The sequence below is a fragment of the Enoplosus armatus genome, chromosome 14 (assembly GCF_043641665.1).
Source record: "Enoplosus armatus isolate fEnoArm2 chromosome 14, fEnoArm2.hap1, whole genome shotgun sequence".
Lineage (NCBI taxonomy): Eukaryota > Metazoa > Chordata > Actinopteri > Centrarchiformes > Enoplosidae > Enoplosus > Enoplosus armatus.
The window spans coordinates 4,981,999-5,009,118 of record NC_092193.1 but is presented as its reverse complement, the minus strand read 5'-3'; the positions used below and the strand labels follow the sequence as shown (position 1 = coordinate 5,009,118).

At 41.8% G+C, this 27,120-nt stretch overlaps 1 protein-coding gene across 1 annotated transcript in view; it reads right to left on the bottom strand.

Annotated features, from left to right (window-relative positions):
* Nucleotides 1-27,120, bottom strand: part of kirrel1b (kirre like nephrin family adhesion molecule 1b) — a 63,564-nt gene that overhangs the window by 10,772 nt on the left and 25,672 nt on the right. Inside the window, exons 2-9 of the mRNA XM_070918919.1 lie at nucleotides 12,733-12,882; nucleotides 8,242-8,391; nucleotides 7,148-7,305; nucleotides 4,043-4,193; nucleotides 3,278-3,383; nucleotides 2,411-2,559; nucleotides 1,713-1,840; nucleotides 1,090-1,216 (exon numbers count right to left, since the gene is read on the bottom strand). Coding sequence (XP_070775020.1) covers nucleotides 1,090-1,216; nucleotides 1,713-1,840; nucleotides 2,411-2,559; nucleotides 3,278-3,383; nucleotides 4,043-4,193; nucleotides 7,148-7,305; nucleotides 8,242-8,391; nucleotides 12,733-12,882 — 1,119 coding nt within the window. The remainder of the gene's footprint in view (nucleotides 1-1,089; nucleotides 1,217-1,712; nucleotides 1,841-2,410; nucleotides 2,560-3,277; nucleotides 3,384-4,042; nucleotides 4,194-7,147; nucleotides 7,306-8,241; nucleotides 8,392-12,732; nucleotides 12,883-27,120) is intronic.

Here is a 27,120-nt window from a genome sequence, read left to right as displayed (position 1 = left end):
AATGCACGATACGGCCTGATCATGTATGATGCGTCTAGTGTTGTGGTGATGATATCAACAGCTGCAATCCGATGTTGAACTAAAAATCTAAACCGTTGCCATAGGTATCTACAGCGGGACTGTGGTTAACCTCTTGCGTCAAGTTACATATAAACACAGGCTGAGAAACCAAAACAGAGAGCTGTGTTGCGCCATCCAGTAACTTTCCTCTGCTGGAGTATAAACAGCTCCACAAAAGCGATGCATCATTGATTGCAGCCATTTGTGAGAAAGGAGTGGATGGCGCAAATCCATGGTGGTGCAGTGGTTAGCACTGTCGCACGGGAGGTAGAGCAGGGTTGGGGGTTCGATCCCTGTCATGTCGAAGTGTCCTTGAGCAAGACACTGAACCCTAATGGAGGCCAGCAGCTTGGTTGCCATCAGTGGGTGAATGAGACCTGATCTGTGAAGCGCTTCGGGAACCGTTGAAAAGGTTGAAAAGCTATATGAGTGAAGACCATTTACCATTTAACATGCTGTCCGGTTAGTGGACGAGTGTGACAGTAATCACTAGCTCATCAAGCTTTCATCACCACATATTTCGCAATGTACGTACGTCGCCGTCCCCCTTTAGGTTTGCACTTTGTCAGTTGGCGAAGATTTAAGGAGCCTTTGTGAACGGCCTTTTCGTCATTGTGTTCTTGGTGAATCCGTTTTGATTTATTAAGTAATTGCTGGTCTCTCTGGCAGATAGTTTTGACATTGAGATATTGGCTTTGGGCCTGTTTAGGGCTGAAATATTAGCTGTTGGGTTTGGGTCAGGCTTGGGCTGGAATGAATCAGGCCAGGTCGACAGAAATACTAGGCCCACGCAGTACTCTGTACATTTAATGGCTTCAGCTGAGAGACACAGATATATGCATGATGTACAGAGTGATTCTACATTAAACAAACACACCATGCAGATCCATGCGGTTTTGTAATTCATCTTCCATGTTTGACACAGAAGCGAGGCTTTGCTGTACGTAGGAAGATCTGTTCTACATGTTTTATGACATTTGCTAATATCAGCACTGTTATTAATAGCAGAGTAATTGGATAGTAACTGACCGTTGACAGTGAGTGTAACCTCAGTCTCTCCCACTCCGATCCGGGGCACGATGGCCTTGCAGACGTACTGGCCTGCATCGGCCTGGCTCACTGACTTCAAATACAGCTGGTTGTTGTTGCTGAGCACCTGGACACACACACACAAGGATCAGTATGCAAAAAGAGCCGGATAGTAGATTTGTGAGGTGGAGAGCGGAGACAGACAGACTAGGAGAGGGAGGGAGGGAGGAAGATCTATATTTAATTCATAAAACATGTTGATTTACTCAGCCGGCTCCATTAGTTTTTTCCTGGAGCTTTTCTTAACTTGTTAGGCATGAATTAAAGATTTAAGATATGAAGACGGAGTCTTACTTCAAATCATCTGCTTTACAACTGAGCAAACATTTATGAAGTCTAGGTCTCAGACATTACAGTAATATAGGTTGGGGGGGGGGCGGGGATTTGGCTGCAGTTCAAGGGATGGGATTTATCCTAATATGTTTTCTTCTGACTCTCTCTTTCTTCTTGTATAAATTTGAATAAATGACATTTTAGTGAAATAAAAACTGAAATCAGACATAAATATAAAATGTAGGCTTCAAGGTCAAAGGTCAGGGGAAGGTTTGATGGTTTGTTCTCACCATGTTGGAGCCCTTCTTGGTCCAGGTGAGTGTGAGAGGGGGGTTGCCAGACCACTTGCAGTTCAGAGTAACGTCAGAGTCCACATCTACCGTAACTGGCCTGGGCTCCACCACCAGTATTGGGCCAACTGAAAGAGAGTAAGAGAATTAAAACCCCAGTACACATAAAGTACAGACTCGGTCATCACCGAGTGGCTAAAAAACTAGACAGGGAATAATGATTGAAACTGAAACTGAAAAAGTGGAGACAGTAGTCTTATTTTTAATAGAATACCCAAAATGTAAAAAAATTAAAAATACATTTTGCCCCAAATGTCTTGTAGAACTTATTAGAGTGGAACTTATTCAAACTCTCTGTGGTGAAACTGTTCATGCAGCTGGCAGCAGATTATAACCTCTTATCATAAAGATGGGTTTTAGTTTGCCACATGTTGCTCTTTCTCCTTTAATTCTCTATTCTTTCATTGTTTTATTTAAACATTTTCACTAAAGCTGTTTCATTACATATACTGTCACTACTTTTTTACTCTGTTTATGAACAGGCTTTGACAACAAATGCCATAAGGCTTTGTTGAATTGATCAGAACAGAGAGAATAGTGTGTGGCTTCTCAAACATATACTGACAAATATAGCTACTAGGACACATACATGTTCATCAGAGTACAACTGAGCTCAGGAGCGTTTACACTCTACTCACAGTGCACGTCCACCAGGATGCTGACGTTGGTGTTTCCCACCGCGTTGAAAACTTGACAGGACACGGGCTCGGTGAAGAAGGAGTGATCTGCCGTGGTGACAAACACACTTTCTCTGGCCCCCTCCAGCAGCACGCCACCTTTTGCCCACCTGAAAGAGACACACATCCCAGAGTTTTCAAGCATTACAAATCATTGTTATGTCAGTTATGTCAGGAGACAAACATTATAGGATTTCAACTATTAGACAATGAGTGTTTTTTATATTATCAATTAAAGTTATTAAACTAACATTTAAAGGCTTTGTGTCAAAACCTGAGGGAATAATTGCAAGTTAAAGAAATCATCCATACTGTATCTTGCCAGATATATAGCTCAAAATCATATAACCATATTGTACATTTGCCATTAGATGACATTCTAATATACACTCAATAGGTTTAGTGCCTAAGTACCTGGCAGTGGTCCCACACTGGGACCCTGTGGTGGAGTCTCAAAGCTCAGATTGAAACCACCGCGTTTAAGTCCAGCATTTAGCAATTTCACTGCTTCAGGGCTGTCACTTAAGATAAAAGTCACTGCTTAATTGTATAAATGTTCAATACTTTCACCAATTCCGTCCTGCAAGCAGAAATTACAATTCAGGATCACCCCCAGATAGTGATTACAAGCAAGATTGGAACAGATGAAAGAAAATCTATTGGCATTAAACAGAATTGCAGTCTGGCTCCTAATGTTGGACTGCAGGTACCGAATGAAACACTGTCTCTAAAAAACACTGAGCACCATCAAAAAGTCCATCACACCCTAACTGCACATGAAGCTGCAACAATGCTGCCAAAGTAAGAAATAACATAAATAGTACAGACCTGTAGCCCATGATGGGAGGGTTGGCAGTGGCCTGGCAGGTGAAGGTGACTCTCTCGCCCTCCAGGACGGAGCGAGGCTCGATGGACAGCGTCACCATAGGAGGGTCTACACAGGGAAAGACACATATTCAATGTGCAACTAAAGATAAACTGAATGATTGTGTGAATGACTGTTGTATGTCAGCCGCGGCAAGAAGCATGAGGATTGATTTCCCACATGAAATAAGTCACACAAACTCACAATAAAATCTGGTGTCCCCACTTCTCCACAGCCCTCCGTACAAACACAGCTCTGGTTCTATTGTTATCCTCCCAGTCATTACTAACTACACTGGTTGGGAAAAACACATCAATCTTCTCGATAGAAAATTCAAACTACAGTTTCCTTGTGAGCAATGATTCCTTATTTCTTCAGGGAAATCCTTTTAAACACAAAATATAGAACATCAACTTGCTGAACCGCTTTAGGAGAAAATTACTGGCCCCAAAGATGGTGCCAAAACAATGCAAACAGCTAAATCAAACCTGGAACCAGCCCAAGTTTGAGAAGGGTGAAAAACAGTGGCTGTAAATTCATAAACACAGCATATGTGTTTATGAATTTACAGCCTGTATGTGCTTTTCACTTATAATTACTTCACTTGGGCAGCTAATGAAAATTATAGTGTGATTTTGCTATGAGTCTACACACAAACAGCTTGGCTCCCGTCACCTGAGCCCCATCTATGCACCATTACACTCTGAGGGAGAAAAAGGGCAACGTACGGTGGACGTTGAGGGTAACAGTGGCTCGTTTGCCCATCGGCACCGCCGGGTTGCTGGCCACACAGGTGAAGTTGCGGCTGCTGTCGGTGTCAGCGGGTGTGATGGGCAGGTAGCTCCTGGTCGTCACCCTCTTCCTGTCTGGTAGCACTTCCTGTTCGGCAAAGAAATAGGGAGGGAGAGGAGAGGAGGGTTGCGGGTAGAGGATGGTGTGGGTAGAGTTTAGGGAAGGGAGCCGACAGAGGAAGATCAAAGAAGAGGAGGAGGAGGAGCGCGGTGGATGGGGAAGGACAAAAAGGACAAAAAAAAAAAAAAGAGGAGATAACGGGAAATATCATGGGAGGAATAAGAGAGACATAGGAGGGTTACTAATGGAGCCAAGAGAGATAAAGAAATAGCATAACATGGAAATAGAAATAGCAATCTGAAGACAGAATAAAATAAACAACATTTTTAGATGATGTAAGAATGAAAAGAGAAATTGGAAACTGAAAATGTGCAAAGGAGGATTTAAACAGAGTTTAAAGGAGACATTTTTCCTTGTTCTTGTACTTTATCTTCATAATTCAGAAGTTTAATGTTGGCGCTGGAAAATAACTGCCTACAAAATGTTCTTTCAATTAACGCAAGCAATTCGGTTTTATAACGACACAGGACATTTAAAGAGAGAGCTGAAGCCGAATCTTTGGATTTCAGAATTTGCGATGTTCCCAGTTTTTGACATTTTATAGATTAAAGGATTAATTTATTAATTGATAAATAATTGATAGATGAATCTGAAAATAATCCTTAGTTGCAGCCATAAAACATGAGCTATAAATCATTTTCTGCACAAGAAGTACATAAAATCCAGTCTTGTTGGATTCTGGAGGTGGGGAGCTTTCCAATGCAGCTACAAAATCTGTCAAGAAAGTGTGTACAGCCTTCACTGTAGTGTAAATGCGTGGTCAGTAACACGGTAACATAAGAGCAGCATGTAATATGTATGAGCATGTGTGGGGGGCATAAAACTGGCTGCAAGAGATGTAAAAACATCTGTGTTTGAGTGTGTGAGTCAGTGTTTGCTGCTGCTTCTGTGTGCGTATGAAAGCATGAGTGTGCATATGCGAGTGTGTCTATGCGCGCGTGTGTGTGTGTGTGCGCTTGCAGGCATAATTTCATGTGTGTAGGAGAGTATACGGGAGCGTGAAGAGTGTGAATGTGGGAGAAGAGAGTGCAAAATATATCACTGTGATTGTAAGTGTCACCTAGTAAAGTTCCTGCCTTTAAGTGCATGCGGGTTAATTAAACATACATTGGATCTGTGCATGTTTCAAGTAGTGTCACGGCCATAATGTGTGGAAAGTAACTGATGTGTAGGATGTGTGTGTTCTGTATCCACACCTACTTCTCTTGGTGGTTGGCAATGGTAATACAAAGTGTAACGAAGCGGGACTGTAATTACACACACATCACATGTAGACACACCAGGCTATTGACAAACACTGGATCAATTGAATCAGGTCAAGACTGATCAGATGAAGATCCGATTGAGATCAAAACCTCGGTTTAAATACATTTGTGGTTTAGAGTCAGTATGTAGGCATCGCTTTTTGTGAAGACAAGATTTGCTGAAAGACCACAAGTACAGGGCGGCATGGTGGTGCCGTGGTCGGCACTGTCGCCTCACAGCAAGAGGGTTCTGCCTGTGTGGGTTCTCTCCGGGTACTCCGGCTTCCTCCCACAATCATATCTCTATGTGTCAGCCCTGTGACTGACTGGCGACCTGTCCAGGGTGTACCCCGCCTCTCCCCAAATGTCAGCTGGGATGGGCTCCAGCCCACTGCAACCCTCTGAAGGATAACCGGTTATAGATAATGGATGGACCACAAGTATATCTAATTAACTACTAGATGTGGCCCAAGTGAGGAATCATACTTATGACCTAATAAAAGTACAAGTTAACCATGCAGGTGTTATTAAGTTCCATTCCAAACCTCATTGCCTTTTATTCAACTGTTAAAACGTCTTAAATGTGGAGAAACCAAAAGGTACAATTACTATGATTCTCCCATATTGTCATCATGCTCAAACACTCAGTGGATCACTGAACCTACACACTGCCGCCCAAAAAATTAAGTAATGCGATAAATGAATAATATGATAAAGGAGAGGTGCGACACTCTTCTGTCATACTGTTGTTTTCAATCTCTTATTTTTTGGCCTTAAAACTGTGTTTCCTTTAATATATAACCGTGTTTGTCCACCAGATGAAACACGTACAGCATGCTGCGCCTACATCGCTGACTGTGGCATCGTTCTTTAGCTGAGCCAGGTTGGGCAAATTTTGGGTTGCAAAGTTTAATGTGTCTCGTCTTTGTCTAAAAAAATGCAGTTCCTGTTTTGTTTCACCAAACGTGACAATACGATTTAGCAGTGTCAGTTATTTGCGTTTTAATTTCATTTTGTTTGCCTGTTGTGCCTTTCATCAAATAACTGAGCAGTCAAGGCTTTCTCAGAGTGAGAAGATTGGATGTTTCCTTTGAAACTAACTGACTTTAGCTTGATATGGTAAATAGATAGTGGTGATGCATTTAAGTGATGTTTGTGCTCTTTCAGTGGCACTATTTAAAATAAATACTGTATTCATCGAAACGCTTAAAGTCTCCTCCCAGGTTGCAATTTGTAAGCATTCAAAAGCTTTACTTAATGAATATGGTCCCGAGCTGCCAAGATGTTATCATTTTGTCAACCAAGAACCAAGAAAGTCTTGTGCTGACGTTGTCTAACACACTGTGTGCACTGAATACTCTATTTGCCTAATGCAGGACTCCAGGGGTGATGTGTGGTGTACATACTGTAATTCCCCTTTGCAGTGCCCACGGCAAAAAGCATATAAACAAACAGACAGACAGACAGACGGACGGACGGACGGACAGACAGACAGTGGCTGAGATTGTAAGTTATTGAACAAACTCTTTGGAAGCTACTAGTAAGCATGTGAGACTATGCCGATCTCATTTTAGTGTAATTAACTCTTTTCATGGTTTTATGTGTGTTTCATGTTGCACGACTTGCACACGTGCGTTCGCCATCATATGCATGTGTGCATGGGTGTGTGTGAGTCACCGTGGACTGGTAGGCCCCCTCCACAGCGACGCCATCCTTGGTCCACTGGATGTGGGCTGCAGGCTTGGCCCCACGGGTCACGCAGGTCAGATTGTAGGGAGTCCCAGCCATCAGCAAGAGCTCTGGGGATCCATCAACCACCGGGTCCTCAGGGGGGACTGGAGGAGACACACACACACACACACACACACACACACACACACACACAAATCCTCACTTTAAAAAAGACACATTTATGCAGGTGTGCACTCAGGCATACAGACAAACCTATACATGTATTATATACATGCACAAAATACCGACCAACTGGGGTGATTTTCAAATAGAAGAGCATGAATTCCTTCAACCTCTTAAGTGTTTTCTTCTACATCTGAGAAATCTAATAAAACCCATTAAAGCACACTGGATTTCCTCAAGAGGCGTTTCCATCATACTTAAAACGAGGTTGTGTTCCTAAAAAGTTGACATTTTGGAAATACAGCGAGCAAGAGCAACTTCCTGCTAAATTTAGGGCTATGGCTAAAATTAAGATGCTCATGATAACTAGTCACATAGGCAGCTCCGCAGGATGAAGAGCCACATTTTATGGTGTTTTAACTTAACTTTCTCCATCTGTGAGCAAGTAGAAACTGTGTTTTCTAACCTCCAAGTTACACATACTGCTGCTCAGGTATTTCTTGTTGGGAGTCTTGTGCTTTTTCTGACAATATAATTTGTTTTTGTTGTAATATTGGCAGAATCTGTTCTCCCACAACAAAGAAACTCATGGATTCTGGAAGTCGACTTGCCAAAAAGGAAGACGATTTGGCTAATGGAAACAGATAGGAAACCCAAAGATTTACTGCAAGAATGAGGCCAGTTGAACCAGGTCTGAACATGTGTGCATCCAAACTGATCATGCACTTTTAACGACACGGTTCATCTGCTTCTGAATGTGAAGCTCATTCTCTCACTGAGGAAACCTGCTCTTCAAGTATCAACTTGGCATTCTTAGATAATCACCTCTTGTCTCCTTGGAAAGAAAAGCTCCTTTGCTCAAACTACATGTATGGCGGTGGCAAAAAAAATCAGAAAAACGGCCCCAGTTCACTTACTGAGTACATTGAGTTTGGCCCTCCTGGAGCGCAGGGCGGCCTCTGTGGCCTGACACTCGTACAGAGAGTCATCAGACAGCTCAGAGTGGGAGATCTCAAGGTTGTACTGGCCGATGTCCAGAGCCCGCAGCACACGATACCTGGGCCAGGCTGCAGGGGAGACACACACACACACACACACACACACACACACACACACACACACACACACACACACACACACACACACACACACACACACACACACACACACACACCGGGTTTACAGTTAAACAACCTTTGTGATTCATGCACTTGTTGGAGTTTCTGTTTTAGTTCTGATATAAGTGATGTATTCTATTTATTTGCAGGCCAGAAACGACTGACGAGTTTGGAAAATGAACTTCTGGAAAGCTATTTAAAAATAGTGTATCACCTGGAAAACATGACCTATTGTTTTTAAATTACTGGCATGAAGGAAGAGGCACATTACGCACTGCTATTACAGTCATGAGTCATCATAATAGCACTGCCTTCACAAATGATCTGTGTCTGAGGATACCATCTGTATTTTAGAAACACTGAGTGATCAGTTTCAGGTAGTAACACAACAAAAACAACTCTTTATTTCCATCTAAACTCCTGTCAGAAAAGTTAAGTTAAGAATATGAAAATACATTTAGTTAATTTAAAGAGGTAGTTCACCTAGATTAATAATCCAAAAAGTAGTCCCTATGAAAATGGTTCTCGGCGTCTTCTGTGAGTTATTAGTTTTAACTTTTGTTTTTCAATACTGAGAGTTGCACAAACACAATTCCATTCATCTGCATTGTGTTGGGGTTGCAGCAGAAATCTCAGAGACGGATGTTTCAAAACCTCTGCAAATAAAACCAAACCGTCTGGATGACTACATATCACTAAGGGTAATAGAGGAAATATATCTCTTCAATAATTTTGGTGAACTAACCTTTTAAATTGTAAAAATATCTTAAAACATCTACTCGTCATCTTCTTTTCTTCAATGTCAGTGACTGTATTTCTGTTCTCTGCTGACACCTGACTTGTTTACAAGATGAAGCAAATGTAAAAGCTCTCATGAAATGGATAAAAGCTGAATCACAATTGCATTACATCAATCGGAGACAGAGAGCAAACTAATGGGACAGGAATTTATGTGAAAATGTCAAAGCTTTTTATCATAACACGCAGATAGCATTTAGCATTAATAGCACTTATTTCAGAAGTTTTGAAGACCTTTCTGGATTAAGCAGAGCCTCTGGAGATCATGATAGTACGCCCTTTACACAAACACCACGGAGGAAGGTACACAGCAACACAGCAACACAGTCAGAGATAAACAGCTGAAGGGGCTTTTGCACAAACACTGATCAAACATCGCCACATATACAATGATGCCACATCAATTCCCGTATGATACACAAACTGCAGAACTACTGGCAGCGCCGTTCCAATTACGACACCCCCTTTTCTCTCTGTTTGAACCCTCGCCTCTCAAAGACATAATTGAGCGTGACGTCCCACTAGGGGGCACTCATTGATCCTCCGTGCCCAATCCTAACATGACATCATGGATTCAGATGGCAAAGGCAGGCAAGCAGGCAGGCAGTTGGGGTGCGGAGAGGAGGAAGGAGGGGGGATGGGGGGGGCAAAAGTATTAGTGGAGATTACATCATCCACTCCAGCACCTCGCAGCATAGCAACCACAGAGGTGAAAGCACCCCGGGGAGAAGGAGAAGGAGAAGAAGGAGGAGGAGGAGGAGGACGAACAATAAACTGCCACCACTGATGCCTGCAGGTAGTGAGTAAATGAATGTGTGCATTTTAGGTAAACATGATACACACATGTACATGTACATTTACACATATATTAAAAGGATTTTCTTCATATTTCACGTATTTGATATTTACAGCTATCTGATGTCGAGAGAACTGTTTTTGTCGATGAATGAACACAGATCTCCTGCATGTGTGTGGGTGTGCAAACTGCAGGTATGAATTTACTGCACAATCTGCACTCCCACACTGTCATCAACAGCTGTATAAAATCATACAGGGCACATAACAACAACCTCTTATACGTCATATTTCATGCACCAACAGCACCTCGTTAGGTTGGAATAAATTTATATCATATGTTGGTGCAAATATTAACAACTGCTTGACTTCCCTCCCGTACAAAACACGACTTCATGTTCGCAATATAAAGAGAAGCAAAAGATTGAGAGACAGTGTGTCAGGGATGAAGGGCGGAATGGCAGCGCAGACAACTTAAGGATAAATAATGGACAGAAGGTGATGATAGATGGTTGAAAAGCAGACAAAAAGAGACAAAGAGGACAACATGTTTATCAAACGCCGGTGTGTTTGTCACCAGAACCATGCTTGCAAAAGGCTGCAAGGACAAAGAGAGCATTACCGGCAGAAAGAGAGAGGGAGGAGGAAGAGAGAGGAGAGGAGAGGAGAAGAAGAGAAATGAAAAGCAATGGAGGGGATCTGGGAAATAACATAAAGCGAGTGATGATGGAGCGCTAGTTTGAAAGACGGAGGAGCAGGAAACAAAAGTAGGGCGGGAGTCAGAGAGAGAGACATGCTGACCTTTACTGAACCTGCAAATTAAATTGAGTTGAACACAAGATTCACATCACATGTCAGATTATCACTTGTGTGTATGTGTGTGTGTGTGTGTGTGTGTGCGTGTGGTGAACTGAGTCGATCTGTGTGTATGTGATATGTTTGAGTGCTGTACAGTATGTGTAGTTCTTTGTGGATTCATTTACAGTGTGATGAGAAATGTGATATGTGGTTTAGAGCTGAAAGGTCACAAAGAATGGAAGTGCTAATGTATTTACTGCTAACAATGTTACACATTTTGTTGAGTACATTATTAGATTGTTCATTAAAGTCATTTTCACTTTTACGCACGATCACCGAATGGTTTTGTAATAAGGTTTCATGCAGGTAATGAAAGCTTTGTTTAGTACGTTTTTCTTGGTTTCCGCCGCAGAAAAGAAAAACTCAAACTTTATTCAACATCTAAGACACAAGATGTCATAGTCCTTCTCTAAGTTTGATTGACAGGTGCAGGCCAATGCAGAACAGAGCAGTACTGAAGTATTGTACTTAAGTACATTTTTGAGGTACTTGTACTTTTCTTGAGTTATTCCATTTTGTGCTACTTTCTACTTCGACTCCACTACATTTCAGAGGCAAATATTGAACTCCACTACATTTATTTCACATGTTTAGCTACTAGTTACTTTGCAGATTCCGATTATTAATAAAGAAAAAGTATAACAAATAAATGATGATGTATTATTATAGATTAAGCTCACTGGCAGTATAAATAGTCATTAAAAGTAGCCACATCTTTATGAGCTGCATGATTAAAGTGACGTACACATTTATGCATCAATAAATACAATCCAATAACACATTATATAGTGTATTTTAATGCTAATACTTTTACTTATATGACTTTCACTTGTATTGAGTATTTTTACACAGCAGTATTGCGACTTTTACTTAAGTAAAATATCTGAATACTTCCTCCACCACTGCTTCTAAAACATGACATCTGTTCAAAATCAAGTTATATAAGCAGCTCTCATAAAATGAGGAAAATAGGTATCAAGATGATGAAACAATGTCTGTCCCCAAACAGGGTTACATCTGAATACTTAATATACTGTATGATCATCCCTCTGTGGAGTTTCTCAATTCTGTTTGCTTTTTTTCCCCTCTTTCAACAGATAAAAGTGTGAAAGATAATTTTCATTACTGAAATATTTTGCCAACATGTATCACGGGCAAAGAGCAAGAGCTATCAGCAGCTGCGGTCACAAGATACTGGCTTACTGAACACCAGCATTCAGTAAGCCACAGTGGTCAAAAGCTTGTTTGAATATTTTTGTAAAATAGGGGTGAGGTCAGTGGAGAAGGACATTTTTTCTTTTTTTTCTTCTTCTCTCAGCCTCTTATTTTTGCACTTCTGAGTTTCCTCTGACCATTTCCTGAATTCCTCCGTCTGTTGTGTCTTTAACCCTTTGACTCTCCTCACTATTGGTTGCACATGATGCTTCCCCATCTCTCAAACGAAGTGGATTCTAGTGTTGCACTCACAGTAAGTCATTCTGGATGTGCGTGTCGGCTTAAAATGTAAATGCGAATGTGCGTCTGCTTTTGTCAGCAGTGTGAGGGATTTTCTCTAATTCAGCATGATATACAGGACTCATTTTTGCCCAGATTGTCACTCACACGCCTCTTGGCTCTTAACTCTCTCTCTCTCTCTGTTCAGTGTTCATTCCCTTAATGTTAAAAAACCCTACACTATTCAGGCATAATAGCTTTTGTCAGGGTTCTTACAGTCAAAACTGAACCGAAGCCGTAGCTGAGTTATTCCCGTTCTTCACTTCCCTTTGATCCCTGCAGCTTGGTGAAGCTGGAAGGTTTTTTTTTCTCTCCCACTACAGGATTTCTTTCCCCCTCCCTCACCTCGGAGACCCTCCCCAATGCCGAGGGCCAGGCCGTCCTTGGTCCACTGGACGATGCCGCTGTAGTTGAAGACCACGCAGGACAACACCACCCGTTCTCCCAGTACCACCGACTGGTCCGCGGGCTCCTGCGAGAAGCGAATGCACCACACTGCAACAGAGGGAAAGAGAGGGAAATCAATTTTAAGTTCCTTTCATTGTGACCTGGCCATGAGCTGCCATCTTTTAGTGCACTGTATTGAGCTACACAGTCCCTCTCCACTCTTATTGACTTGTGCTTGTCCATATGGTGGCTGTTGGGGTGATTTGTTATGTGTCTTTATTGTGTATATGGTGTTTTCATTGTTCTTTTTTTATTATGTGTTTTTATTGTGAGTGTGTTTTAATAGAAACCCTGTCTGTGGGTGAAATTTCTCTTACGGGACAGCGAGGTTTTGAATTGAATTGCCTGCGTTTATGCACATATGTCTTGGCTGAATGGAGGGACACAGGAGAATTCACAGATGTTATTTTAGAAAATCATTCTAATCATTCCTCTTTTTAACTGGACCCCGAGCTCAGTTGCTGGAATTTGCATATTTGTCATTCCTCTGTGCCTTCTGCCTCTGTTTCGTCTCTTTCTTGCCCCCTTTTCAAGTTTTTCCCTGGACTTTACTGAGGCTTATGTGTGTCTCTGCGTGGGTATGTGTGAGGGAAAGTGTGTGTGTGTGTGTGTGTGCCTGCATGGATGTGTAAGTGTGCTTGTGTAGCAAGAACATCATTGCCAAGCTGTGATACAGCCTGCTCTTTTTCATCACACAGTACAAAGGATTTTGCTTACACACACACATTTCCTCCAGCAAAATAAGCCTTTTGGCTATTGCAGTGCCACTAAAATACATGGATATAAAAACTACAAGTGTAGCGCCGGCATACATTAACGCACTCACATAAAGAGAAAGTGTCAGGTGAGGAGGCGAGGCACTAACCCGGCGCTGTTTTCAGCCGTTTGCATCATCAGGTAAAATACTTTCATATTCCAGAGAAAGTCTTGCAAGAAGGCGCGTTAATTAAGGCAGAGAGGGAGACTGTGGTGCCTTAGATGACACACGCACGAGCACACACACACACACACACACACACACACACACACAAACGCACTGTATCTTACACAAACAGAAGCTCCTGCACACATGCAACATTGAATCACACCCAATTTATGCACTGGTACACACACACACACACACACACACACACATCTCACTGAGTCATTCACGCACATGCAATTGCACAGTGAGTCACACAGCTGAGGATACATGCAGACACACATTTATAATCTTACATGCGTGCACACACACACACACACACACACACACACATACACACACGTCCACGGAGTTGGTGTTTGTCTTCCCGCGGGCTATTCTGTTCTTGGATCATGGTTAAAACAATCCTATTAGCTAATTAAGGCAAAACTGGTTAATAAAGCAGGCCGTGGCTCTGAGGGACGCGTCTCTGAGGGAATCAACCACAAAGGTGCAAACAACAGGGAGATTTACTGATTTGTCAGGAGGATTACACGACCTGTCATGTTATTTGAGCAGGAGCCTCCTTTATTGAAGACAGGAATCTTCAGACTTCACAAGAAGCACTTTGATGTTTCATCAACTTTCCTTTTGAATACTGAATCAAGAAGACGACTGCTGATAGTTGTGCTCTCCATCTGAAGTTAAAGGGAAAATCCACCTTAAAACACAAAAACTTGCTGTTGTTTGGTTGTGTTTTCTCTCGAGCAGATGATGTGATGTTGAAATATTGTCTTCAATACAGATATAAAGTAAAATATCATTTTTTTCAGCTGGCTCAAATTTTGCGGTCCTGGCTTCCAGGTTATAGAAAAGTCCTCCTCTGGAGATCAGGTCAGTAAACTCGGTTGAGTGTTTTAATCTATTTTCTCTCCAAGACATTTTACTGATGATCTTGCTTGCTCTGAATCCTTGATGGGGTTTTAAACACTGCTAATTCATCGTTTTACTGACTTACTTTTGGTGACCAAATTAGATTAAGAGTGATGGCGTCTTATTAGAGCCACTTTGCTTTGATGTATGAACAGTCAAATAGAACCAGTTTGAATCTGGTTGTTGCAAACCTCCTCATGTGTCCCGCCCCTCTCTACTGCATAGTTTCAAATAAAGGCTCCAAAATGACTAGCAAAAGTTATGTTAAAAGCCTTCATTTAATCGGCCATATTAGTTCAAATGCTGACCGCTTTCGACTTTCAGCTTCAGCCCCCCTAAACACTTTTTAAACAGTCAAACAGGGAGTAATCTACTGAAGAAGACACGATGATGCAACTCAAAAAGGACCAGAATGCAATGCAGTTTCAAGACATTTTCAGTGAATGATACAACTTTTACTTTCTTTGTCTCTCTACGAGACAAACTCTCATCACGATCACACACTTTACATGAAGGCATAACCCACGGTTCAATACAAGTTCACACTTTGTCTCAGGTTGGAGAGGCAGCCCGAACACCCCAACATACAGAGGCAGATGTTTTAGCTATTACTTCTAGTACACTTCTACTTACGTATACATTTAGTCTTGTATGTCATACACTTATTCTATTTATTTATAATAAGTTAGACAACCCTGATGAAGGTTTCTGTTTCCTCAAACCTGACAGGGAAAGTTTTCCCAGACTGGGACTATATGTGCATCTTTTTCTTTCCTTCATCTTCAGGAGTCAAAGACAAACAGAGGAGCTGAGACAAAAGAGTGAAAACGGGAAGCTGCTGCTGTTGTTTCCTATAGAGATGATGAAGGAGCTGCTGGGATGTGATATCCTGCTGACATGAGTGATTTACATGTGGGTCATGTTATGCATGATTTATGCAAAATTAACAGCTATTACGAGTAAGGGCCCTCTTCTTCGTGTATAACTCTGTACAGAACAACGCATGTTCTCCTGGGACAGACTGCGGTGTGTTATTGTGAGTGTGTGTGTGTGTGTGTGTGAGAGAGACAGAGACAGACAGGGAGAGAGAGAGACAGAGAGAGAGAGAGAGAGAGAGAGAGAGAGACAGAGAGAGGAATAGTGACAGAAAGACAAAAAGGAGGAGACAGAGAACATTTCTGTTTGTGTGTCGTGATATTTGAATGTGCATGGATGTGTGTGTATTTATCTGTGTTTATGAGTGTGTGGGTATATATTAGTGTGCATATGTGTGTGTGTGTGTGTGTGTGTGTGTGCGGCCTGTCAGCCTGCAGCAGGGACTCAGATCGCGGAGGAGAGAGCTGCACTGACAGAGAACAGAGATGTAATTAACCCTACGGGATACTACCCCCCCCCCCAACACACACACACACACACACACACATATTTCCTCTCCCATGTGCTCACCTATTCTCTCCTCCTTCCTTCCTTCCCTCCTTCACTCAACACAGCTTTCATATCTCCTCTTCTCTTTCTTTTTCTATCTTGCTCTCTCTTTCCAGGTTTACCCACCTTTCTTCCTCTCCTTGTCCCTCTTCCCTTGTCTCCTTTTCGTCTCTCTTCTTGTCTAACTTTGTCTCCTTTTTTTACTTTTTCTGTCTTTCTTTTTCCATCCTCAATTTCTCTTCTCCTCTCTTTCCTTTTGTCTTTTATCAACACATCAAGTCACCCATCTTTTACCATCTCTCTTCCTCTCCTCTCTCCGTCTTCTACTGTCCTCACCTCTCTGGTTCTCCAACATCTCTCTTCTTCCCTCTTCATCTTAAGCTCTCTCCATATCTTTCAATATTTCTTTCTTCCTCTTTTTCTATCATTTTCACTTCTTCCCACACTGTCTTCTGTCCTTCCCTATCTCTGTAGTTGTTTCTATCTGTGTCTCTTCCCAGCCTCCTTCCTCCTCCTCCTCCTCCTCCTCCTCTCTTTCCTTTTCTTCATCCTTACCGCCCTGCACCATTACCCTGAGGGATGATGTTAGGTATATCTTCTCTTCCTCTCTCTCCCTCTTATTGCATAATGACCCAGTGGTACAATAGACACAGTTCACAATAACAGCCTCCGTGTCCAAACATATTATCCTTAATTGCTTTAATATCTTTTATTCACTTTGTCCTCTTTTTTCCATCAGACCGAGCTTTATTAAACATCTCCACAAGTACTGTCTAACTAGCCCTTTATCAATTTATGCATTTAAGTATAAAGTACACATGTCTTAATGTATTATGACATTTTCTACATATTCCATTACACGTGAGTTGAAGTCTTAAGATTCAGTGGAAAACATTAACTCGTAGACGAGCTGCACCGGAAACTCAAACAAGTGCAGGTTAAATCACGGGTGACTGGCAAAGCTTCACAGCGAACAAGATTTTGATTGACATTAAAGAAATATGACTTGAGAAAATGTAATCTAGGACATGGGTTTAGTCTTACATTCATGCAGGCAATTAGGCAAGTAAGTCATTTCTGGGTTTGAACCTGCCCTCAAAATGCTGACATGCAACATGCACCAGCCGTTTCATTGTGTTGCATCATTTGATGCAGGTAACGCACACTGGACTCTCCATGCAGATGAAACCAGATGTTTGTCATGGCCTCCAAAATGCTTTTCTGACCTGATACAGTGCAGAAACTCTCCTTGTTTGTGAGATAATATTACGTTTAGATTTAGAATCTAGTTCGACTTGTTTTGAGAGTGGGTTGGATTAGCGCTGATTATGCAAGGCTTCATTCAAGTAAATGTCACTTGCCTTGTCCTTATTAGAAATTATATCTTATTTGAGGTTAAAAGGAACCTCCACCACAGGACCTCCAGTATGCTTTGACACTCATTTAAAGCTTAAAATTTCAAAACACAAACATCTTATCTCAAGTTTTTAGTCTTTTGGCTTTCCTGATGTTATATTCTCAACTTCATTTTGAAACAAAACATCTAATTTCAAGGTTTAGACATTTGTTCAGATTAGTTTAGTAAACCTGTCACATTCCATTGATAAACAATAATGCTTCAGATGGTTTACATCCCAAATTCCAAATTCTACATCTATAAGATGTGGAAATATTTCACTAGATAAGTGAAAACTTTGGCCAGCTGGTGACGCCAGGGGAAAAGTCAGAGGATCACTAAAGTCATTGGGATTCTTCCTCTGGGAGCCATGAATGTCTGCATCAACTATTGTCGCAACTGATAAAGTAGATGTTGAGATATTTTAATAGAAATATAATGAAGAAATGTTGTGAATTGACGTATCAGTAAGATATTCACTGCAAACGCATTTTATTTGCTTTCCGCTACAGAATTATTTAACTTTTTCATGGCTATGTTCAGGCACTCACAGCACCTGGTTAAGGTTAGGGAAAGATCACGGTCTTGGTTTAACACAGAAAAAGTCTGCAGTGACTTCTAACATTTAACCAAAACTACAAACGTTCCCTAACCTTAACCAAAGTGCATCTGTTGCCTAAAGCTAACCACAGGCGGGAGTCTGGATGCAAACCCCAGACTCGGGTGTCACAGTCCTGCGCTTTGTACACCCTCTCCGACCTCCTCCCTATGACTACAGCAATGTTGTTGCCCTTTAGTGTCTGACGCTATTCCTTTAGCTCCCTTGTCTTTGCTGTGATTGACAGAAATGAATCCTTTCAGGTAGCTTCACATTTTCCAAGCAGTGCGGAAGCTTTTGATTGGCTCATGGATCAGAAAGAAAGAATTTACAAACTGGTATTCAGGCAACAATTACAATACTGCTCACTCAAATCATATGAATAGGAAAGAAGTCTGAAAATGTCTTTGTAAAACATAAAAAAGTCAGTAGATATTTTAATTTCTGGACTTCAAAGTGGGATATCTTGACATCTTATCAGACATGGTCCCATTATTCATTGAAGAATGCCCCACTGAGCTGAAGACCTCCAATATGGCCACCAGACGCCAAATACAATCTCCTGCAAGCAAACCATTCCCCTGTAGAAATGAAAGGACGGTTTGGGAGGTTTGTAACCCTAAACTGCAGTCCTCAACACCCTGAAGCCTTCATCCTCCTAACCCCCCGCCCCCAAAAACTGCCACGCTGACCCTCTCCGTGTATTCATGTCCCAGCTCTGCCTCCGGGCTACAGCTCGCTCCCATTTCCACTACAGCACACCACTCTCAGGCAGGAGAGAGCACGCTGTGTGTGTGTGTGTGTGTGTGTGTGTGTGAGTATTGTCCATGTTTACACGCATGCCTGCATACATATCTGTCATTGTTGCGTTGTGTATGCTGTGTGCATATATTTGCCATTTCTGAAAAGGCAGCAAAGGGCAAAGTGTGGAAAGTAGAGTAAAAAAAAAAAAGGTGTTTGCATGAGAGAGAGAGAGTGAAAATATGTGATGTGTGTGTGAGAGAGAGAAAAATAGATGAGAGAAGAAGAAGGAAGAAAAAGTGAAGCTGGGGAGACAGAAAGAGCAGAATTAGAGGGAAAGTAAAGGCTCCTCTGTAGCTGGCTTTGACTTCAAGCTTTTTTGTGACATTTTCTGGCTTTCTATTGTACTCAGAAAGTTGAATGGAAATGGGGAGCTTCATTAAAATCACCCTAATACAAATCCTCAGCACTGCAAAAAAAACAGTTTTGACATTTCTCAAAGTGGAAAACGTTTTTGTTGATAAGGCCTCCTCTGAATAATTACTGGCTCTGCTTCTGTCTCATTGCACAACGGGTCAAAAATATAAACACTTTTTAACCATTAGTTGGTGCATTACATGACTGAAGAGTGCATTCCTTTGGTTTTGTCTTGGGATTAAAACAAAAAACACATAATTGTCAATTCTTAACTGACAGTTAAAATACTTTTTGTTTTGTTTTCAACAAATAGACAACTGCCTCATTCTCATTCTGTTTTGAACATGCAGTTTGGTAGAAACAGATTTAGGCCACTTTCAAGCAGACAACAGCACTGTGTACAAAATGCAGCCCCCTCATTCATTTGAATAGGATGACTGCGTTGATGCAGAAGCAAAAAAAAAATGCAATGTTGAAACTGGCTTAACTTTTGCTGCAACACAGCGCAACATCATCCAGCAAGGCACAGTGTTGTTTTGTTTCTCATCAAAACTTATCTAAAACTAAACTCACTGATAACACCATATCTGTGACTCACACATGCGCATGCAAGAGCCTTGTAGCACACGTTTATGCGGAATCTATGAGTGACAATCATTTGTGAAATGTGGCGCTTCCACAATCTGGGATCTGCATGTAAGCAGCGCTCGCAAATTGCTTCTGTGCCCCGGGATCTGAAACACAGTGCCTCTTTCAACGCTGCTCCATTTTAAACGCAGGGCTGTTTTCGGTCTAAACGCCTACATATAGATGAGAGAAAATGCAAGCTGGAAAAAGTGTTGCATGAAATAATCTCATATGACAGCAAAGAAAGGACAGATGAATGATAGATACAGAATCAGAGTGAGACACAGTACATGTGCATGCAAACTATGTTTAATGCATCATTGCATCTTATTCCTTTTGCTTATTAATTGGTGTTTGCTATTCGAAAGTTTCTGCTGTATTTATCTTCCTTATGTGTCTGCAGTGGGGTATACAGTATAAGGAGGCTGGACACATATAACATAGGACACAGCACACACACAAAGTTACCACAGAAAAGTAATCCGAGTTCTGTGTCACATTACAAAGCCATGTGTCCCTCCAGTCATTTACAAACAAAGGTCAGAATACAGCGACCTGTTTGTTTCTGATTGGCCGTGAGGGACGACTGCATCATTCCTGTGGGACGGCATGTTTGCCGCTGCCTTGTTTATTTTGATGTTTTTGGAAATATCATTCATGTAACATTTATACGCCCGAAGCACACAGCATGAAACTGACAGGGACGAAGACGAGAGCAGACAGAGAGACAGAGAAGGACTGAGCGAGACAGACACAGTGGGACAGACACAGAGATCATAACTTTGTCACTGTGTGTCCCAGCTCGCTCAGTGTTTGCTGTAAACAGTAGCTCAGTGATTTCCCAGTGTCCCCTTCTCCACCAAACGCTGCTTTTATTTCCCCTCACAAACACTTCCAGCAGAACAGAGGAGCAGCGTGACGCCGACCGCGGAGGAGATGCTGAGCAAACCGAGCAGTTATTGGAAATCACACACACACACACACACACACACACACACACTTACAAGCTCATCCAGGGGCAATTACTAATGTGTAGATGCAGAAACACACACTCTCATACACACAGACACTGCATAAAGTTCACAGACAACTGCGTGCATGATTCACAAGCACACAAACACACACATACAAAGAAGCAGGGGCAATTACCAAACCGCACACACACACACACACACACACACACACACACACACACACACTTATTGCACAGATTACTCAAATGCCCGCAGAGTTGAACGCACTCTCAAATCTAAATGCACTCATACACAAATATACTCAATTACAAAACTCACTGCGAGACCGCACTGCTGGATACAAACACGCAGGCATTTGCCTTTGCCTACACACACACACACACACACACACACACACACACACACACACACACACACACGCATACTGACTTACATGTAAATACATTTAAAGATTGACTTTGCCGGGACACACACACATTTAAGGACCAGATCTGATCCTAGTGTTACTCTGTCTGCCTCTTTCTCTTAATTACATTCTTTCAACCTCAATTTGCTTCATTGATGTGACGTATATGATACATGTGTGTTTCCAAAGCATTTAGATAACGGAAACGGTGGATATAAGAAAGAAAAGGAACACAGTGCAATCCCTTGATGTAAGAAAAAGTATTGAAGGATAACAAAAAGGATAAACACTACTTGGGTCACGTTTTCATAGTTTTGTCCATCATTTCCAAAATATCGGCAGCAATACAGATCCGGCATATTGGATCAGCGGATCCCTTCAGAGTTTTGGTTCTTACAAATAAGTGTGGCTAACCAGGCGGTTTGTTTAGAACCTGTCTGCTCGTGTTTATAACCCAGTCTAACTTCTTTTCAGTCTTTTCACCACAGTCCCAGATCCCAGTTGGTAACTTAGTGTGTGTGTGATGGCAGCAGCCACACACAGTAATAAGATCCCAATTCAGACTCTCACCTTATTAGTTCTGTTACGTACACAGTTACCGTGGCTGCTGGGGGGGGGTTACTTCCTGGTGGATCAAAAGGTGGGGCTGAGGGCTGAGGACTCTTAAATCCTGGAGCCAGCTCATCGGGCCAAACCATGTGCTGCCTTGTCATGGGGGGGGGGTTTACCTCTTGTGTTTTATTTGTTCCCTCGTGTGTCATGACAGCAGGTTTGTTCAGTTAACACCTTGTTTAGTTGTTGTTATATTGAGTATAGTTGTGTTAAGCTGACCTCTTTCATAGGCCTAATGATCAACATCTTGGTTTAAAATGTTTTTGCATTTTTTGGGGGTAAATAAAAACCCAGGTTTTTCCTCATTGACTCACTGCTTGGTCCCATAACAGTGTTATTATTATTACCATTAGGAAAGATGGCCAAGGTCATCCTGTACCCTTTCTTCTCTTGTTACTTATTAACATGTAGTTCTAGTCTTCATGTATGTGTCTGTGAAAGTCCAAATGTTGTTTTTACACACATGGCGTTAAAAGCTTTGATTTGACGCATCACATTATCCTCACCGGTTCATTTTGATGTTTCACTAAACAAAAAAGCCATACTTGTGACCCATCATGAGCATGCCTGAGACCAGTATGACAACATTATCTATCATTTGTGAAACGTGATGCTGCCACCATTTCTGATCTACATTTAAGCAGTTCTCACAAATCGCTTTTTTTGGAAATGGGGCCCTGGTTCACAGGTTATTTATTGTCACACACACACACACACACACACACACATACGAACATAAAAGCGCACAGTCGTACAGAATGGCGTTCACTCCTGCTGAAGTTGGTCTAATCATCACTGTACTGCAATCACCCTGATTATGCTGCTGTGGACTTCAAACAACTGGGTTGTGTTAGTTGACTATTTTCCGGAAAGCAGGCAGGAGAGACACACACACGCACGCACACACACACACACACACACACACACACACACTGTGTGCACATGCTCGCAAACACACACAAACACACACACACACACACACACTTGCAGCAATCCCTCCCCTCTCTTCCTATCTGCGTCTCCCTGCAGCTCTCTCTCAGTCTCTCTAATTGACTTCTGCTTTCTTACATTTCATTTCATCTCTTATTTCAGTTTTATTTCCCCCTTTTTTATGATCCCCTCTGTCTTCAATTATTCATACCTCTCTCTTTCTCTCTCTGATTTCTTTCCATCTGGTCTTGGTGATGTTTAATTCACCTCTTCATTTGGAGGAGGGGGGCGGCTGCTGCTGTGCGCTGTTAATTGGTTTTTAAGAGCGGTAAGTACACACATGTACTCACACACACACACACACACACACGCTCAAACGCACACATACGCTCAAACACACACGCACCCCCTCCCTCCGCTGTTAGAGCACACTGTACATGTCTGCTAGCATTAACATCACCAAATGAGCACGGAGTGAAAAAGCATGTGAGAAGAGGAAGGCAAGTGTGTGTGTATGTGTGTGTGTTTGTGTGTGTGTGTGTTTTTCAGTGCATGTGAGAGTGACTGCGTATGAGTGAGCAGGTCAATGCTGTGAATGTTGCATTCGATAAAAATTAGACCAAGTTCATGGATGAATGTGTGTGTGTGTGCTCTTGTATTTCTATCTTTGTGAGGACCCACTGGAGACTTGGCGGGCAGTCCCCCAAAACAGTTTGGCCAGTCCTCACTTCTTCAAAGGGTTGTTTGGGGGTTTTGACTTGGTTAATATTAGAATTAAGTTTAGATCAAGGTTAGCGTGAGGGGTCAGCATGTTAGTTGTGATGATTAAAGTCAGAGTTGGGGTTATGTCGATGAGGGTCCTTACAAGTATATAACTACAATGTGAGTGTGTCATGTGCCGACATGCAGTGGAAGAGGCAGGCAAACGCAAACCTACCAAAATCAATCTGAAGTAGATTCTGACCTCTTTTTTGATTTAAAACGATTCAAAATTTAAAAGTTATTTAAGATATTTTAAGGTCTTTTATGGGCAATATATACAGTATATAACTAATCTAACCATAATGATTGACGTTTGGTGCTGAGCAGTTAGCATAATGTGGTTTTATCAGAGCTTTTTTTCCTAAAACAGCTGCCTACTTCTGCTGGAAACAAGGTTGAGAGTGCTGAGACTCAACCAAACAGTAAATATGTCCTAAAATTGAGAATTGAGGAATTAACTTGACTTAAATTGATGTCTGTGACACAACGCTTAGTGTCTTTATTTTACGATCTGGTCCGAATCAAAAGGTTTCCAGAGGTGTTAAATATGTAATCTTTAAAAACATGAAAATGTGCGTAAAATACTACAAACACAGCAACAGTAAATGTTTTACGTTTGATGCATAGACGCAGTCATGAAAAAAATGTGTCTTGCTTGAATGTTTCACTACAAGTGAGCAATGAAGCGCTGGAGTGAGTAGATACAGAATATTTGCATCACATGGTGGAATAATGTGGAAAAATGTTTTTACTAAGTTTCTTTAAGGAGGAATTTAAGAGGAAAAAAAACAGCACATGGGGTTTTAAGGCCAAATGTGTGTGTCAATGCGTGACACAAGAGAACTCATACATATAAGTGCTTACAGTACGTGAGCAAGTGAGTGACTTACAAGTGAATGTCTGCAAGTATCTTTTCTCGTCTATCTTTTCTGTGTGTGTGTGTGTGTGTGTGTGTGTGTTTTCTCTGCATTCCCAGACAACGCTGCAGCCACATCATTAGCCACATCCTCTGACTCCAACCTGGACGTCGGATCAGAGGAATGGAATTAAGTCGGGAGCAGATTAGTCATTATCCAAATAACGACCTCGCTCAGCAATGGCTGTGCGATTTCCCCTTCAATAAGAATTGGTGATGTGAACTCCACTGAGGCAGAGGAGATGAGATTCTGCTGTGAAGTGAAACGGTGAAGAGAGAAATAACCTCGTCGTAGTCCTGTGAACAAGAGGACAAAAAAAAAACTCTGCTGCAAACAGGGATGAGGACACTTTAATCTTAATGATGATGAAAGAAGAGTTGGAGGAAGAAATCCGAGCTGCTGCCGCCGCACCAACGACATGTTCACACGGTTTAATCTAAGTGTTAGTAAGTTACAGTGGTAATGAGTGAATTTTCATGGAGTTACTGCAGTAACGCGGCATGAACAAGAGCTGGGCTTCCTTCCAAGAACTAGAAAATCTGAATGTAAATGTCAGGCTTTATGCTCACTCAAGGTAAAAAAAAGGAAGGTCTGCAGGTTAAGAAATCCTTTGTGAGGTGTTCTGCGTAAACCGTGACCTCTGAGTGAAAAAGAAACGTACATGTTGTCTCTCCCAAGTATAATGCTCCTGTGCAGCTGCAGTCGGTACCTTGCGGTATGCAAAGTGCACTCCTTGATTTCCATCTTGAAAATGAAAGCATGAAATATCACTTACACCATCCGACACGAAAGCACGATAACAACTTGCCAAATAGAAATCAGTTCTTGAAAGTCTGTGTGGAAATTCAATTTATTTTCTTCAACGCAGCTGATGGAAACACACCTAATTTGCATTTGATTTTTTTCCCCCCTGCATTTCAAAAATTCACTTAAAATTCCCTGCCCTTCCCACACTGCCTGACATTTTTCCCTGCAGCTCCTACACTTCGTAATGCACAGATATAATAGAGCTGCATTGAGAGGGTGTGAAAGCTTGCCAAAGCCGTGCGTTGGAGGCCCTTTTTTGTCAGAACTTCACAGCCCAGCAGCATTCAACATTCATCATTTCTTTCCCCCTGATGTAAGTGCAAGATACTTCAGCTACTACAGACTTTGAAGATCTGATTTTTCTATTGCAAAGAATGTAAAATATGAAACAAGGCCTTTCAGGTCTGTATGTGCTAATTTGGACTCTGTCACACACTGTGTGCTTTAGATCTGGCATGTGGAGTTATAGTTTAGGGAATCTCTGTATTCCCTGCCTGCCTTCCCATGCTTAATTTAAGAGCAATGTGTTAAGACAATATTTGAGAGTCTGAACCTATCAATCGTCCTAATTTTCAGTGTTACAGAAAGTTAAAAGAACATTTTAGCTTGTATCAGTCTGTCAAGAAAAGTTATTAGGAGACAAATTAGAACATTAGGCTATTTTCTATGTGGGGAAAACCTCAAGATTTGTGTGTTTTAGTGACATCTGAGGTGCTCAGAGCTTGGTGCTGTGCCATTACTTTACCCAGAGATCACCTGTCAATCAAACATCATTGCGGTACAGTGACTACGCATCACGTTTCTATCAGGGGACTCCTGATTTGTAGAAGTATTTGTCTCAAGGGGACCAGGACACTCTTTGTCCTGATAATTAGGCTGAATTAAGTTTGTCTTTGGGAAAATGCATTTTAAAAGTGATCTTAGTGAGATTTGCTGCCAGGGCAGAATTAAGGTAATAGGTTGGATCACTGCAGTAAATGGAAACTGTCTTTCTCGCTCTCTCAATCGCAGCAGCAGCAGCAGCAGTGAGGAAAAAGCACAGCTGCAGCCTCTCAAAGAAAATACTCTGACAGAAAAGCAGAGCTCAGACTCTACAGAGTTCTTGTTTAAGATGTTCTATTTTCTTGCGATGAAACTTGAGTTTTGAGTAGGTGGCACACTTTTTTTTTTTCTGGCTATCACTGACCACAGAAAAACGCTGACACGCTGTAGTGTCTGTGATGTCGAGTTTTGTGCTTGTCACCTTCTTGATAGTTTTGGGGGCCATAAAAAACCCACAAGCAAAAGGGGAAGCCCGGGTGGAGCTGAAGTGGGACAAGCAATCGCATGGCCTAGCGTTAAGACACCGACTCTATACCCTTTTCAAACATCTGTGTCATTTAAATCTGACGAAACAGGTACGCTGCAGTTTTAACCCATAGCTGTCGACACCTGCTGTGTAACGGCACGCACTTCACTCGTACGCGTGCAACCGTGAACTGAAGCGTATTCTCACACTTCTAGTGCACAGCAATATTGTGGCGGAGCAGACCCAGTGTCGACACTGACGAAGTACTGAACCTGCTGCATGACGTGGCCGGTGTGGACAAGGTGTAAGACACATGTCAATCAAGCAAACTTACATACATATTTCTCTTTAAGCCTTAATATCTTAAGAAATACAGTTTCAAAAAGTGAGTTTAAAAACCTGAACTTGAAAAAAAAGTATTAACTTTCTATCATCAGAATTAAGTTTTTTTTCCCTTAACGTCGATGCAGTCTAACGCTGGAAGCCATTCAGGGGATCGCCCACCACAGGTGTGCCCTTCAAGCTGAACGTAAACTTCATACTCACATGAGG